Source organism: Seriola dumerili, unplaced genomic scaffold (assembly GCF_002260705.1).
Source record: "Seriola dumerili isolate Sdu_G_001 unplaced genomic scaffold, Sdu_1.0 BDQW01000160.1, whole genome shotgun sequence".
In the NCBI taxonomy this organism is placed as follows: Eukaryota; Metazoa; Chordata; class Actinopteri; order Carangiformes; family Carangidae; genus Seriola; species Seriola dumerili.
Genome location: NW_019174415.1, coordinates 93,201 through 106,212, shown reverse-complemented (window position 1 = coordinate 106,212; position 13,012 = coordinate 93,201). Strand labels below are relative to the sequence as shown.

General features: G+C 40.3%; 1 protein-coding gene across 3 annotated transcripts in view; it reads right to left on the bottom strand.

Annotated features, from left to right (window-relative positions):
• The window catches only part of spock1 (SPARC/osteonectin, cwcv and kazal like domains proteoglycan 1), an 89,707-nt gene that overhangs the window by 31,032 nt on the left and 45,663 nt on the right, over positions 1-13,012 (bottom strand). For 2 of the 3 annotated variants that reach the window (XM_022751583.1, XM_022751584.1), the window contains exons 4-5: positions 12,188-12,233; positions 2,654-2,734 (exon numbers count right to left, since the gene is read on the bottom strand). In XM_022751583.1, coding sequence (XP_022607304.1) covers positions 2,654-2,734; positions 12,188-12,233 — 127 coding nt within the window. The remainder of the gene's footprint in view (positions 1-2,653; positions 2,735-12,187; positions 12,234-13,012) is intronic. The other variant, XM_022751585.1, reaches the window with a different exon arrangement.

Genomic DNA, 13,012 nt, shown 5'->3' with positions numbered 1-13,012 from the left:
TAATGCAGAATGAAAATCTTTTGTATTAGAATCAAAGTCAAAGCCACTTTATTTTTGTCTGGTTGACTGTGGCAAGGTCAGAAAGTAATGTTAGCATCCGTGCAGCAAGAAAAGGCTTTATTTTTATTCACTTCTTTACACTTGCACAATGTCAAGTGGTCTCTTCTTCTGCCTTAAAAAAGATTCCCTAGACTCTTAACTGGCCATGTGTTGCTGCTAGACAAGCATTTTGTGGCAGTTTGACCTTTAGTCAATTTCGGGAGCGGTCACAATGAAAGACCACACTCTTGACTTATAGCCTGATTCTTCACTGACGCAATGTGATCTGTTCCACTTTTTCCTCTTCTTCCTCACACACACACACACACACACACACACACGGATGACAGATCTGGCCTCTTGCCTCACCTTCAGTGTCAATGATAATTAAATGTTTTTGCACTGTCCTAGACTGAGGCATTCATTAATCTGCAGCTGAAGGGTGTCTCTTCGTGTGTGTGTGTGTGTGTGTGTGTGTGTGTGTGTGTGTGTGTGTGAGCATGAATGAGTAAGAGTAGATAGCCCTCTATCTCCTCTACCTCCATCTAGTCTCCTCGTGTGCTATTATCCACTCATGTGTACCATTTTATCAATGTTTGTCAAAAAATTATACAAGATAACAGTACCTGATACTAAAGCTCTGTATGTCCATTAAATCATCATTTTACCTAGAGCATGTAGTAAAGTCACAAACAGGTGCAATACCAGACTGTTAAATTAATCTATATTTAAAACCCCTTTTTAATCTCTTCTTTCTTTACACTGTATCTCAAAGGCGAAGCTCATGTGCTGAACTGACACATCATGCCCCCAGCCAGATTACTGCACCACACAGTGACTCTCACCACACAGCAGACAAGGCTAGAATGAAGAGTGAGATGATTTGATATGTAATTAAAAAAAAAAAAAACTCATATTTTGCTTAATTTAAAAAGGGGAAATGAGTAAGGTTTTTCAGCACACGAGGGGTCAACATCAGTGACTCACTTACATTCCTACATGAGCTACTGACATGTTCACTCTGGTTTGGAACAAATACATTCCCAATCACAGCATGTGCTTTGATTTAAATCTTTGAATTGGGGCTTTCATTGAGAGACCTGCAACACAGGACGTGCAACGCTAGAATGTTGTAACTGGCTTCATCAGAGCTCATCAAGATAACATCAAAAACAAGATGTAAATAACAACACAATTTATTGAGGCTGATGCTCACAATGTGGCTGCGGCTCTTTTTGTGGATTTATCTGGGATTTTTGATACTGTGGATTACCATGTTACCAAGCATCTTATCTCACATTGAATTAGATCAAAACACATGTAATTGATTATAGAACCGATAACAATGTGCTGCTGCTGACGGCATCAGTGTCATTTCAATTTGCATTTTGATTTACCAATTGGTTCCCCATTCAGTTTTCCGTTTGCAGACTCTGTTATCATTTAAGCAGAACTCTGGAGCCTTACTGTGGCGGAAGTTATTTGACCTGTAGTGGAACAAGTTCTCTCATCGCCTGTCACTTCACCCCACGTGCACGCTCTTTGTGGGCGTGCCATGTCACCAACTTTAGGTGAGTGGACATCAGATCTTGGATTACCTGTTATTGTATTTTTTTTACTAATAAATGTGTTGCATACATGTCTCTCCTTTTAAAAACTTTTTCAAAGCTAATATTTACTAAATGTTTGAAACTTTCATTGTTTACCCCCAGATGTATTAGCTTGCAGGCTTCTTCTTCTATTATTTTGCTGGTACATTGCTGCATTTCTTTTCACACTGCACATGTCTCTGTATGATTATGGGGAATAAGTATCTTAAATGTACTGGATGTTGCCTTTGGTAAAGTCAAACAAACAGCATTACAAAGGATTTCAGCCCACTACACCCACATTAGCTTGTTGAGCTCTGCTCGGCTACAAGCACAAACACCAGAACTGACAGGTATGCCACGGTCCTCTGAGAAGGGAAATCTGTACTCCAGTATATTACGGCCCACTTGTTAAGTCTCAAATTATGATGTTAGCCTGCACTAACACACCATAATGTTAGTAGTTTAGCTAACCCTGGAAATAGCTCCATGTTTCTGAAGGGGTTGGCTTTGATCATCCTGTGCGTGAATTAGCCATGCTCTATCTAGTTGAGAAGACAAGCTGTGAGCTTGGTTATCTCTCTTCCCCATGCTGACATCTCTGCACACAACCTGAGATGGGGTGGAGAACTAATTGTATTAAACACTGCTGTATTATAACCACTGTTTTATGGGAAATGCAAGTGAGATGGCAGAGCAGAAAGATTTAAGCTCAGTGACCAGTACTGGCACAGTCTGTTGTGAACAACCACTGTCTATCAAGACATTCATTGCTCATTAAACCTAATAATCCTGATATACAGATTTCACTATAAGACAAGTAGATCAGCACAGTGATCATTACAGCCCAACGACACATACAGTATATTAGCTACTGTGCTACTGTAGAACAGGATGGTTACAGTATCAACTGACGTTTGACTGCATGTTTGTTGAAGGGATTTCCTCAACTCAGTGGAAATAACGATGGAGAAAAAAAAAAAAACCCTCCCCACCCTGATGAAAATGGTGGTGTCTGAACTCACCCTCCTGTACTGTCTTCTTGGCTAAGCCGGGGTGGGCTTTAGTTCCCGGGTCTCCATATCTATCAGGTTCGGCCTCTCGCTCTAAAAAAGCCAGAAAAAAAATGAAGCAAACCAAACAAAAAACAGAATAATTAGAAATGTTCTTGCATGCTTTAAGGAATAGGTCAACATTTTGTGAGATTTAGTTATTTGCACTGGAAGAGAATATCAACGTATGTCATTTGTGTTGACTGAGTCAGTGAGCTGAGGTGTAGCATAAATACTGGAGGCAGGGGAAGACAGCTAGCCTGGCTCCATCCAAAGTACAAAAATACACCAACAGTACCAGCATTGACATGCCACATCTCTATCTGCTGGTTGCCTGGCACCACTGCGCTAACACAACTACTCCCCTAAAACCTCAAATTGTTGTTGTCATGTTACCGTTTTTGTACAGATTAAACAAACCAGTTAGAACATGTTCATTACTAAGCTTCAGAAATGCCGGTTCGTTTTTTGAACTAGCAATCTGACAGGAATAATCATTGTAGCATCATTACCGAATCTACAAAGACAGGCAAACACAGCCAAGGGAAAGCAATGCACCTATCCATCTAGATACAAAAACACTAATCCGGCCTCTCTCTTACACTAACACTGCAGAAGCTACAGCATCCCACAGGGAAGCAGGCCAGCAGAGCCTCGGGGAGGGAGCAGAGCAGCCAAGCACTGAGGTACAGGGAGTTTGTCATGTCTGTCTGTAGGCTGTGACATTAACACCCTGAGATGATTAACTCACAAACTCATCCATCTCCTGTATTTACTGGGTGAGGCTTCCGACTGTGGACTGTGTATAATGACCAGGATGAAGTAAGGAGATGTGTGTGCATATGAGGGAAAAGTTTGTCCAACATTTTCTTGACAATACATCCTTTCCATTATTCTTCCACTCCCTCTCCTCTGCCAAGACCCCACCTCTGCTCATTATAGTACGTCTTTCTTATCTCTGACTTATCCTCTCTACAGGCAATCTCTCTCAAGTGCTCTTTGTAGGCCTCGTGCCTGTATATCTTTGTATATCTCCCTCTGTCTTCCTCCCTCGAGACTCTCTTATGCCACTGTCACTTTCGCGTGCTGGCATTTCGCCTGGGGGCCTCTGCTATGATCGCTAGCAACAGCTGTCTGCTCACATCCTTTCAAGTTTATTTATCCTAATTTATGATGATGATTGGAGGCTCTATTGGCCACGGGGCACAAAGGGCACATAAACACACACACACACACACACACACTCACTCACTCTCTCTCACACACACACACACACACACACACACACACACACTTCTCTCAATGTGATTCACTGTTGTGTGTATCTCCCCTTGGAAACAGCCTGTTCAGCAGTGGCTTCACTGCTTGCTGTCCATTGAGTCACAACTTCATTTTGCTTTGAGTTTGTTGTTGATTTTGGCTCTGCCTTTGTAAACTGGAGGTGCAGGGCAGTAACAATTCACTCGCCTCACCGTGGGTCTGTCTGCATTTCCTAATCACCATTTCTCACTAGGTCCTCAGTTCCTCTTCTTTCATACCATCCCTTCTTTTCCAGCCTAAACAGAAATTTAAATGCTTTGCTGATATGATTGGTTTCATCTGTTCATTAAATTAACAATACCCTCGCTGTGACTGTGTAAATTTCCTTCCCCTGCGTGTCAGCAGGCTCCAGGTATCATTACTGGCTCTGTGTGTGTGTGTGTGTGTGTGTGTGTGTGTGTGACTGGTTAATTTACCGCATACGCTTGAAATCACTGTAGCATGTACGTGTGCATTTCAGCTGATAGTCCCATTTATGTGGTAAGACTTAACACTGCGAGCACTCACCCCCCTGAAAGAGGGAGATAAGAGCTGAGCCGAGGGTCGTGGATAGTGAGTCACTTTTTATGATGTGGCCAACAAGCCATTAAAATCAGAGCAGTAAACAATGTTTAAAGAACGCCTGGAGAGTGAGCTACAAACCCTTAGCACATTACACTGAAATGAGATATTTGTTCTTGCTCCAACTCACACTCCTTTTAATACACAGACCTGAGGTGCTCGCTGTTGTTTGTTGTCCTATCTGTCTCTTTCCTTATCAGTTTGGCTCTTTCTAATTCTTTTAGCTCCTCCAGGCGCAGATCAGAGATGGTTATATGAGAATGTATTGAGAGGCAGTGACAGAGTTAGGGGAGATTAAAGATGGGCCGATGAGAAATGGAAGCAGACAGACAGCATATCTTCAGAGAGACAGAGGCTTAGTGAGTTGGAGAAATATAGCTGATGAAATATATAACAACGACGAACACTCTGCTGGGAAAACACAATGTCACGTCTAATCAGGCTGATTGGCAATTTGGAAGCTCCAGATTTTTCGCGGCTTTGTTTGTGGCTGCTACTGCCAAACCAGAGTGCATCACAAATGACTTCTGTTTTCTGCTGCCAAAACTGTTCCCATAGCAACCACGTATTCACTGTGTAATCTAATTAAGCAAACAGACAGGAGTAGTGAACACCTGAAAATTTTTGAACTTGTATTGTCTTTTCTCTGTCGTTGTCTGCATTGTGTTCTCCAGTTGTGTCTCGGTGCCAGTTCGACTCTCCTGTGCTCCTCTGGACCGGCTGTGATAATGGGGCGCTGCCTGCCATTTGTAATCCTCCCTTTGACTCCCATCTCTGGATAATGCATTGCAATCACAGCCTCACAAATCTGCTGGGCATGTCCATATACAAGAACCCAGAATGAAATAGCCAGAATACTGAGTATAACATTGGTCTTGTTGACAGTACAACTGTTATCTGCTGCCAAGGACTCTTCCTCCCCTCTTGTCTCTCTGCTTGGGCTTAAAGGCCTTTTCAGGGCAACTCTCCAACCATTACAGATGGGACAGAGCAGAAAATAATGCAGATGCAGAAAACCAGTAATAAATACAAATTCGGTTTGACTTTGGAAGACGGCTGAGCTGACCTGGAGGACTTAACAGATTTCCGGCTGAATGCTTAGAGGGGATGACGTTGCAACATGACATACAGCGTGTTTGAAACTAGTCGGTTGTTATTGTGTCACAATCAAATTAAAGAAGTGAAAGCCATCTTTAAAATCATGTAGCCAAAATGAATAAATGGTGATCCACTCACCATTTGTCAACAAAAGACTTTTCTGCGAGCGAGTGTATGAGGGTGTTTGACAGCAGGTACTTCTGCCTTCTTTGAAATGTGAAAAGTAAAAGTAAATGTCAGGACATGGCGGATATTTTAATGACTACAAGGCAGCCTCTCTCACTCAAGATTGCTGCAGTCAGTCAAAGGTGGGCAGAGAGTGAAAGCTACAACCAACAAGTGTGTGAGTGTGTAAAAAATCTTATGTGGGTGTGTATTCTCATATTCCTCTGCCTGGTTATGAGAGACAAGCTATTGGATTTTGCTTCAACAATGAAACTCATTTTTAAAAGTTTAAAATAAACATCAAAGCAGGTTTTCGTGTGAAAGTTTTCCATAAGAAGTTTACTGAGCTGTTAGCAACTGAGGAGAAGCAATTAACCCATGTCTCATCCTTTTCATTAGGCACAAACCCTTCGAAAAATGTTCCTCCCGTCTTAAAAATGTGGTCTCTGTTGAGCATAAAAGTTCATTCTTGACCTTGGAAATCTTAACATAAGGTCCTCTTATGAGCCTTTTTGGTGAGTTTTCAACCACATCTCACCTTCTTCAAAAGCAGACTGTACTGAACTGAACTGAACTGATCACGTGAATACTACTGAGCCATGACAATGGAGCAAACTACATCCACTGATGAAGAACGCGAGATATGACTGAGAGCTGAAGTGATTACTCAAATAATCAATATGGAAAATTAACTATTTTAAAGCAACTATTTTGAAAATCTAGGGATGTCGTGAAATAGTGTGGGAACATGGGAGTTGTAGTCGTCACCACCATTGCCATCACTGCAGTCAACTACTCCCGTTTAGGATTCCTTCAGTGTCAGCGATTAAAATCACAGATTTCTCTTGGTGTAAACATTTGGGATAACACAAGTATGCGACTCAACAAAAAATATAACATACAGTAAGTCTAGTCATTTGTAGACATATTACACCTTTCAATGTGAGGATTTGATGCATTTATTTGTCTTACATTATAATAAACTGAATATATTTGGGTTGTGGCCTGTTGGTCAGACAAAACAAGACACCTGAAAATGTCACATTGGGCATTTTTTCACTGTTTTTCTATTAACAAATAAAACATCAATCTGATGAAAAAGAGGAACTTGTGTCTTCTGTTGTTTTATTGACATCAGCCTCAGGAACTGCTTTATCTTTGACCTTGTTCCGAATGATGTCAGTTGTCACTCACACTGGTCCTGGGTCAGCTTTGGGCACACTGTGAAAGCATAAAGCCCAGATCTGTACAACAGATGTCTGTGTAATCCACTCACAGGGCAAGCTGGGCTGTCTGGGACACAGGCCAGTGTCAACCACACACACCGACCTCCTTCCAGAGCTATAGAACTCAGCTTTAAGCATAACATGTACGGAGGCCTAACAGGTTAACCCTCCATGACTGGCAAATAGACAGGTCAATGAGCTGTCACCACGGAAACAAGTATGTGTGGCATTGCGAAGGATACTCCTACCTGTCTACATGACGGAGACAAGGGGGTTGTGACATTTACAATAAGTGTTTTGTGGGATTTCTAGGACTCTCTCATCTTGATGCTTTCAGTCAAAAGAGTAAGTTAACCACAGATCTAATAATATCACACTCTGTGCATTGTGACCAAATTAACAACATCTGAAATACAAATTAATATTTGCATTTCTCATCTCACTGGAGAGTTGCGTTTCATGAAGTTTAATGAAGAGCCAAAAGGAAGAAGGGGAAAAGTAAACTTCACAGAACCTGTCTTGTTCTTAATGAAATACACAGGAGATGAAATTATTCTACTAATAATTAGTCTATGCTATTTATCAATCTGTTCCAAAAACTGAAATATGAATATTTTGAAAAGTAAAAACTCTGCCTTCAGAAATATCATCATATTTTCCTAATCCAGGCAAATGTAGTACAAAATACTTTAATGAAATATTTATTTCCCATCTTAGCCACGGAGATCTGACAATAACCTGCTAGAAACTTGAGTGAAGGCTACCGTCCAAACTGTCAGTGTTAAATCTGAGTGATGCAAGTTACAGCTTGGACTGCGAACATGTGAAAAGATCCCTTACTGAGCTGCTGGAGTGTGGTCCATCTGCGACTCAAAAATACCAATCAAAATGAAGACTGTGTATGTGGTGAAGGAAGGGACAGCATGTCTGTGAGTGTTTCTACTTAATATTTCCTGCAAGGCAAAACGAGCTGATGAAAGAAAAGAGAGAAGAGACAACTACAATGACAATAATAACCAAACATCTTCATACATTCATCAAATATGTATGAAAACCTCTACCAACTAATTCTCACAGGCTTTCAGTGAGTGTGTTTGTTTACGTCACTGTGGTATGTTGATTCACAGTCATCCATTGTTCATCGTTATGTAATTTCCATCTGATGAACTCAATAAGTCAGAAGTAATGGAAAGCTCTGGAGAAACAATGAGCAGAAGCATGGGCCTATGAGGTGAAGTGGAGCTGAGAGAAAGGCCTTAAAGTATGAAGAACAAATGAAAGCGATGAGAGACTTTAGAGAAAATGCGCGAGAGAAAACAGTGAGGTGGGTTTCCGGTATTATGCTTGCAGCGTGGATATATTTTGTGGGGAGCAGTACTTTATATAAGAGTCTGTTGGTTTAGTAAATTGACTGCCAGAGAAAACTGTTGCAAAACTTCACCTCCACAGCATGTTAGATTTGTGACTTTTTCACTTCCAGAAAAGTTGAATGTGAAGTTTTTCAATGTAGAAAATGTTCTCTCAGGCTGCTACCTAAACTTTATGTAAACGAGGGACATATGGAGACAACAAAGGGAAATGGTTCGTAAATGTCACAGAATCAAAACAAAATGTACCCATATAAGTTACAGCGAGACCTACCCATACTACACTATATTCTATTCTATTCTATTCTTCTATTTCTAAGCATTAACAGACCACATACTGTAAACCATGATGACTGTTTGAGTCAGAAAGTTATTGGTCTACATCCTGGTCTGCACTTGCAGTATCACCTACATCACTGGTTCCCAACCTGAGTGTTATGACCCCCAAAATGGATCACTTGATAAACCTGAAGGGACACCAGATGATGGGAGAGCTCAAAAAATAAATGTCTGCTGCACCAAATTTGATTTATTTTCAAACTTTCTACTTATCTTTGCATTCTCTGCTGTAAATTGCTGACTAATTCTACCTCCTCCACATAATTCATTCTTTAGTTTAACTGGTGACAAACTGTGACATATACAACCGGTGATAGCTTTAATTTGAAGGGTGGAACAAAAACTCATGATCAAATATATCACATTAAAGCCAAATTTTACAAACGAAAAACAAAACAGGATTCATTGCCCCAAGGCAATTATCAGAATTACTGTAAAATGCAAATTGCCTTGCAACTTGTATTGGATTAAAATACACATAACAGTACATTATTTCAGAACAACAACATCTGTTGCAGAGGCCCAGTGTAAAATAAAGCTCTAATGCAGTGAAATGTTCTTTAGTCTCACGAAAGCCCTCATTATCCATTTATCGAGCCATTCATTCTCGCAAAACATAAGCACTACCAACGAATAGAAGACAGAAAACAATTATTAAATAAATCAATTATTAAATTAAAATCTGTTTATTAAATTAAATTTTATCTGGCCTGCTGTTGCCAAACAGACAGAGGAAAACAGAATCATAGGACAACCAGGACATGCAAAACTAAATCAATAGCACAATCCTGACATGTTTATAATACTGGTACACTGATGAGCTGGATCATGTGTTCATTTCACTGAGGTAAAGCAGCCAACTGGCCTTGCAGACTGAAGTTTTCTGAAATTCAGGAGGTTTAGTTTGGATTCAAAATACATGTTTACCGCAGCTCCACAATAAGCTTCAAATCAACTTCTGGAACTCATTAAACCACAAGAAGTCTAGAAAACAGATTTACCACTGAGGGATTTGATTGCTCAATGTTCAGCATCACCAACAAGTCATTTGTGATCCCACTGATTTCATTCATTAGATGCTACAGAGGCATTAATCGCCCAGTGATTCATCAAGGGAACTGGATTTTGCTCCGTCACCCTTCCTGCTGCTGATTAGTCTCCAAGGGCGACCAGTGATTTATTATTCAAACTGAGATCAGCAGGTGGTGATTGATGCTATCACTATCCTTACGGCTTTTTTGACCTCCAATCAAGTTCTATGAACACACTTGTCATTTCAATGTGATTTCTCTAATCTGAACACAGATTTTTATAAAAATCATGTCACATTAGTTCTTCACCTGGCCCTCACCCTGATGCCAAAGCATCTAGAGCAACAAAAATAAATTCTGAAAACCTGAATTATCCCCTGAAGGACAATACGTCACCACAGAGGAGCATTAAATTGGCAAGTGAAGGGTGACTTTTTGTTTGAGTGTGTGCAGAGAACCACACAGTAAGCCAGCGCACTGAGTATCTTTTCCCTCTGGTTACTCTCTGTAGCTGCTGATGACATCAACAGTGAAGCACTCTGTCTGGTCTCTGGTCTAGTTGAATGAACTATTAGTAACATAAGGAATATACTGTGGTTGACAGATACCAAACTTTGTTCTTAGTGGGAATCAAAAGCAGAGCCTCCATGTTTGGAGAACAGGGCACAGATATAGTTCAGTAGTACATCATCGCTTTTGGCATCTAAATCAGGCTAGTACACGTGCTTCCCCTGGAGTTTGGCACAGAGGATCTCTCCATAACATCTCATGTATTTAGTCCCTGGTTAGGAGAATGAGGCTCTGTTTATTTTTTGTCTTTAGTCGTCGCTGAGAAACTAGAGAGGAGCTCCAGAATTTCATGCACTGAGGCGAGGCTGTTCTCATTAGGCTCGGTATCCACGAGGAGCTGGCCCAGATAAACCTGCTCAGCAAGTCTTTCCCTGAAGAGTTACAGTTACTGCGCTAGATATGCAAAACCAAGCCAGCACAGAACAGAACAAACTCGGTGGTAGGAAGATTTAAGGTCTGGTGTGCTGTTCAGAGAGCTCTAGTCCAATCAAGCCCCCACACTGTGTATGCATGTGTGTGTGTGAGACAATGAGACTGAGAGTGTGACTGAGCGAGTGTTTGTAATAATTGAGTTTAGTCAAGAGTTACTAGGGGTCTAAGAGCATTACACACTTGAGTGTGATTGATAAAGTGGACTTGGCATTGTTTCCATAGTAAGTCCACAAGCAGGACATAACTGTGGAGAGGAGCAGCATTTGGCCTTGGAAAAAGACGTGCACACACACACACACACACACGCACAAGCGCACACACACACACACACACACACACACACACAGTATGTTTAAAGAGATGCCTGGATTTTTGGCAGCAGTTCACTGAACAACACAATTAGTTCATTTGGCGTCCATCTAATTTATAAGCTGTAAACTGTACCATTAAAACACTGAGATTGAAGGTGTGAGGTAAACAGCAAGTAACTAAGCAAAACAACACACTCAGGCCTCACTATATTAACACTGGCGCAGTTTGACAGAAGGAAAAGTTATTTTTAATTTCTTAAATACCTGCTGAAAATTCTTGAAGGTTTAATGTATTTTCTATAAAACTACATTAAGTTACTGGCAATCACTTTTCAGTCGATGGTTTTGCGCTACCTCTATCACCCCATGATACACACCACTGATTTTTATAATACTGCCTATATGATTAACTCCCTTTAAAACAAGAGGCTGCAATTTCAACACACAACTGTGTCATATCCAGCGTTGTTTTCTGTTGAATGTTATGTGTTCAGTTCTTGTTTGTCGGTTGCCTTGCATGGGTTGTGACTGACAGGACGCAGGTCCTAACATTAATGTATGTGTGACATATAAAGTTAACAAAGATAGATAACTTTTATCAACTGAATTAAAGGCCCTCAAAGTAATTCTAAATGTTGTTTGAAGTTGAATGGGTGTGAATGGGCCCGATATGTTTGGCAAAACTTATTAATAATGTCTTCAGTTGTAACTATTAAAGGCTGCTACAACAGCAAATGTAAAACATGGCCAGGCCTTTCAGGATTTTGACCTGTGGTAATGATGGCCATATTGGCCTCTGTGTGGGAAATGTTTTTTTCTAGCTCAGGCAAACTGCTCTTTTGACTTAAGTGAGGATAAGTGCATTACAAGATTTGATTAAAAAGTCAATGAGTGTTACGGATGCACCATATGTGCATTTGAGTACTTCCTTCTTTTCTCTGTTTTATTCTGTAAAAATGTTTTGAATTCTACAGACACATTTTCGTTGATATTCAGTACTGTGGTTTGATATCCACCCTGGCTTACATAGTTAGCATTAATAATAACATAAACATTAGGGTCACAAAAAAAAATAAACAGGACTCACCTTGGTCTAGAGACATGGCAGGAGCCCAGCTTTTGAAGTAGTCATCCTGAGTGGAAACACAACACAAGAAACTGGGTTATATATATATATATATATAAAAAAGAAGAAACACCATGCTGAGAATATCTTTGAATTACTTTGTAGACAAGAGGGAACAGCTCAAATACTAAACCGAACTACTGAGAAACCCTGTCCTCATTCTTCTCTCCTTATGTTCTTTCATACTCGTGTTTTGTAAAAAAAATGAATGATTGCCATAGAAAAACAAAAAAAGCGTGAGAGGCAAAAGAGTGTTTGGGCGTGAGAAAATAGGACACAAATATACAGAGAAACCAGCAGGAGACCCACTGGGGAGTAAAGAAAGTTACAGGCTCCAGTAAGGAGGACTTGAACTAGGGCAAAACTATTTAATGTCAAGGTCAACATGGATTTCAACACACAAAAACAATTCAGAGAGCATTGCTGTGGTTGAGAGATGTTGTAACATAGCATAGCATAGTTCCATAGTGTACCTTTTAGCTGTTACGATGTTTCCATAATCATATGTGAAGACGCACAAATGATTCTTATTGCTCACATACAGCAAAGTCTACAGTCATGGAGAAAGCCTCATCAACTGAAAATATTAAATCTGAAAATAATTGGCTTTTCTCAGCTTAGCTCAGTTGAGAAGAGGTTTGGATTTGTTAAGCTACATACACTTTGGTTCAATAGCTCCATTCAGAGCTTATTCCCTGCTCAGTTAGAGACATCTTCTATTGTGTAAAGCAATTAAAAAGCCCATTATGAAAAGAGCCTGGGCTTAAACACTGCTGTTTAGTGTTG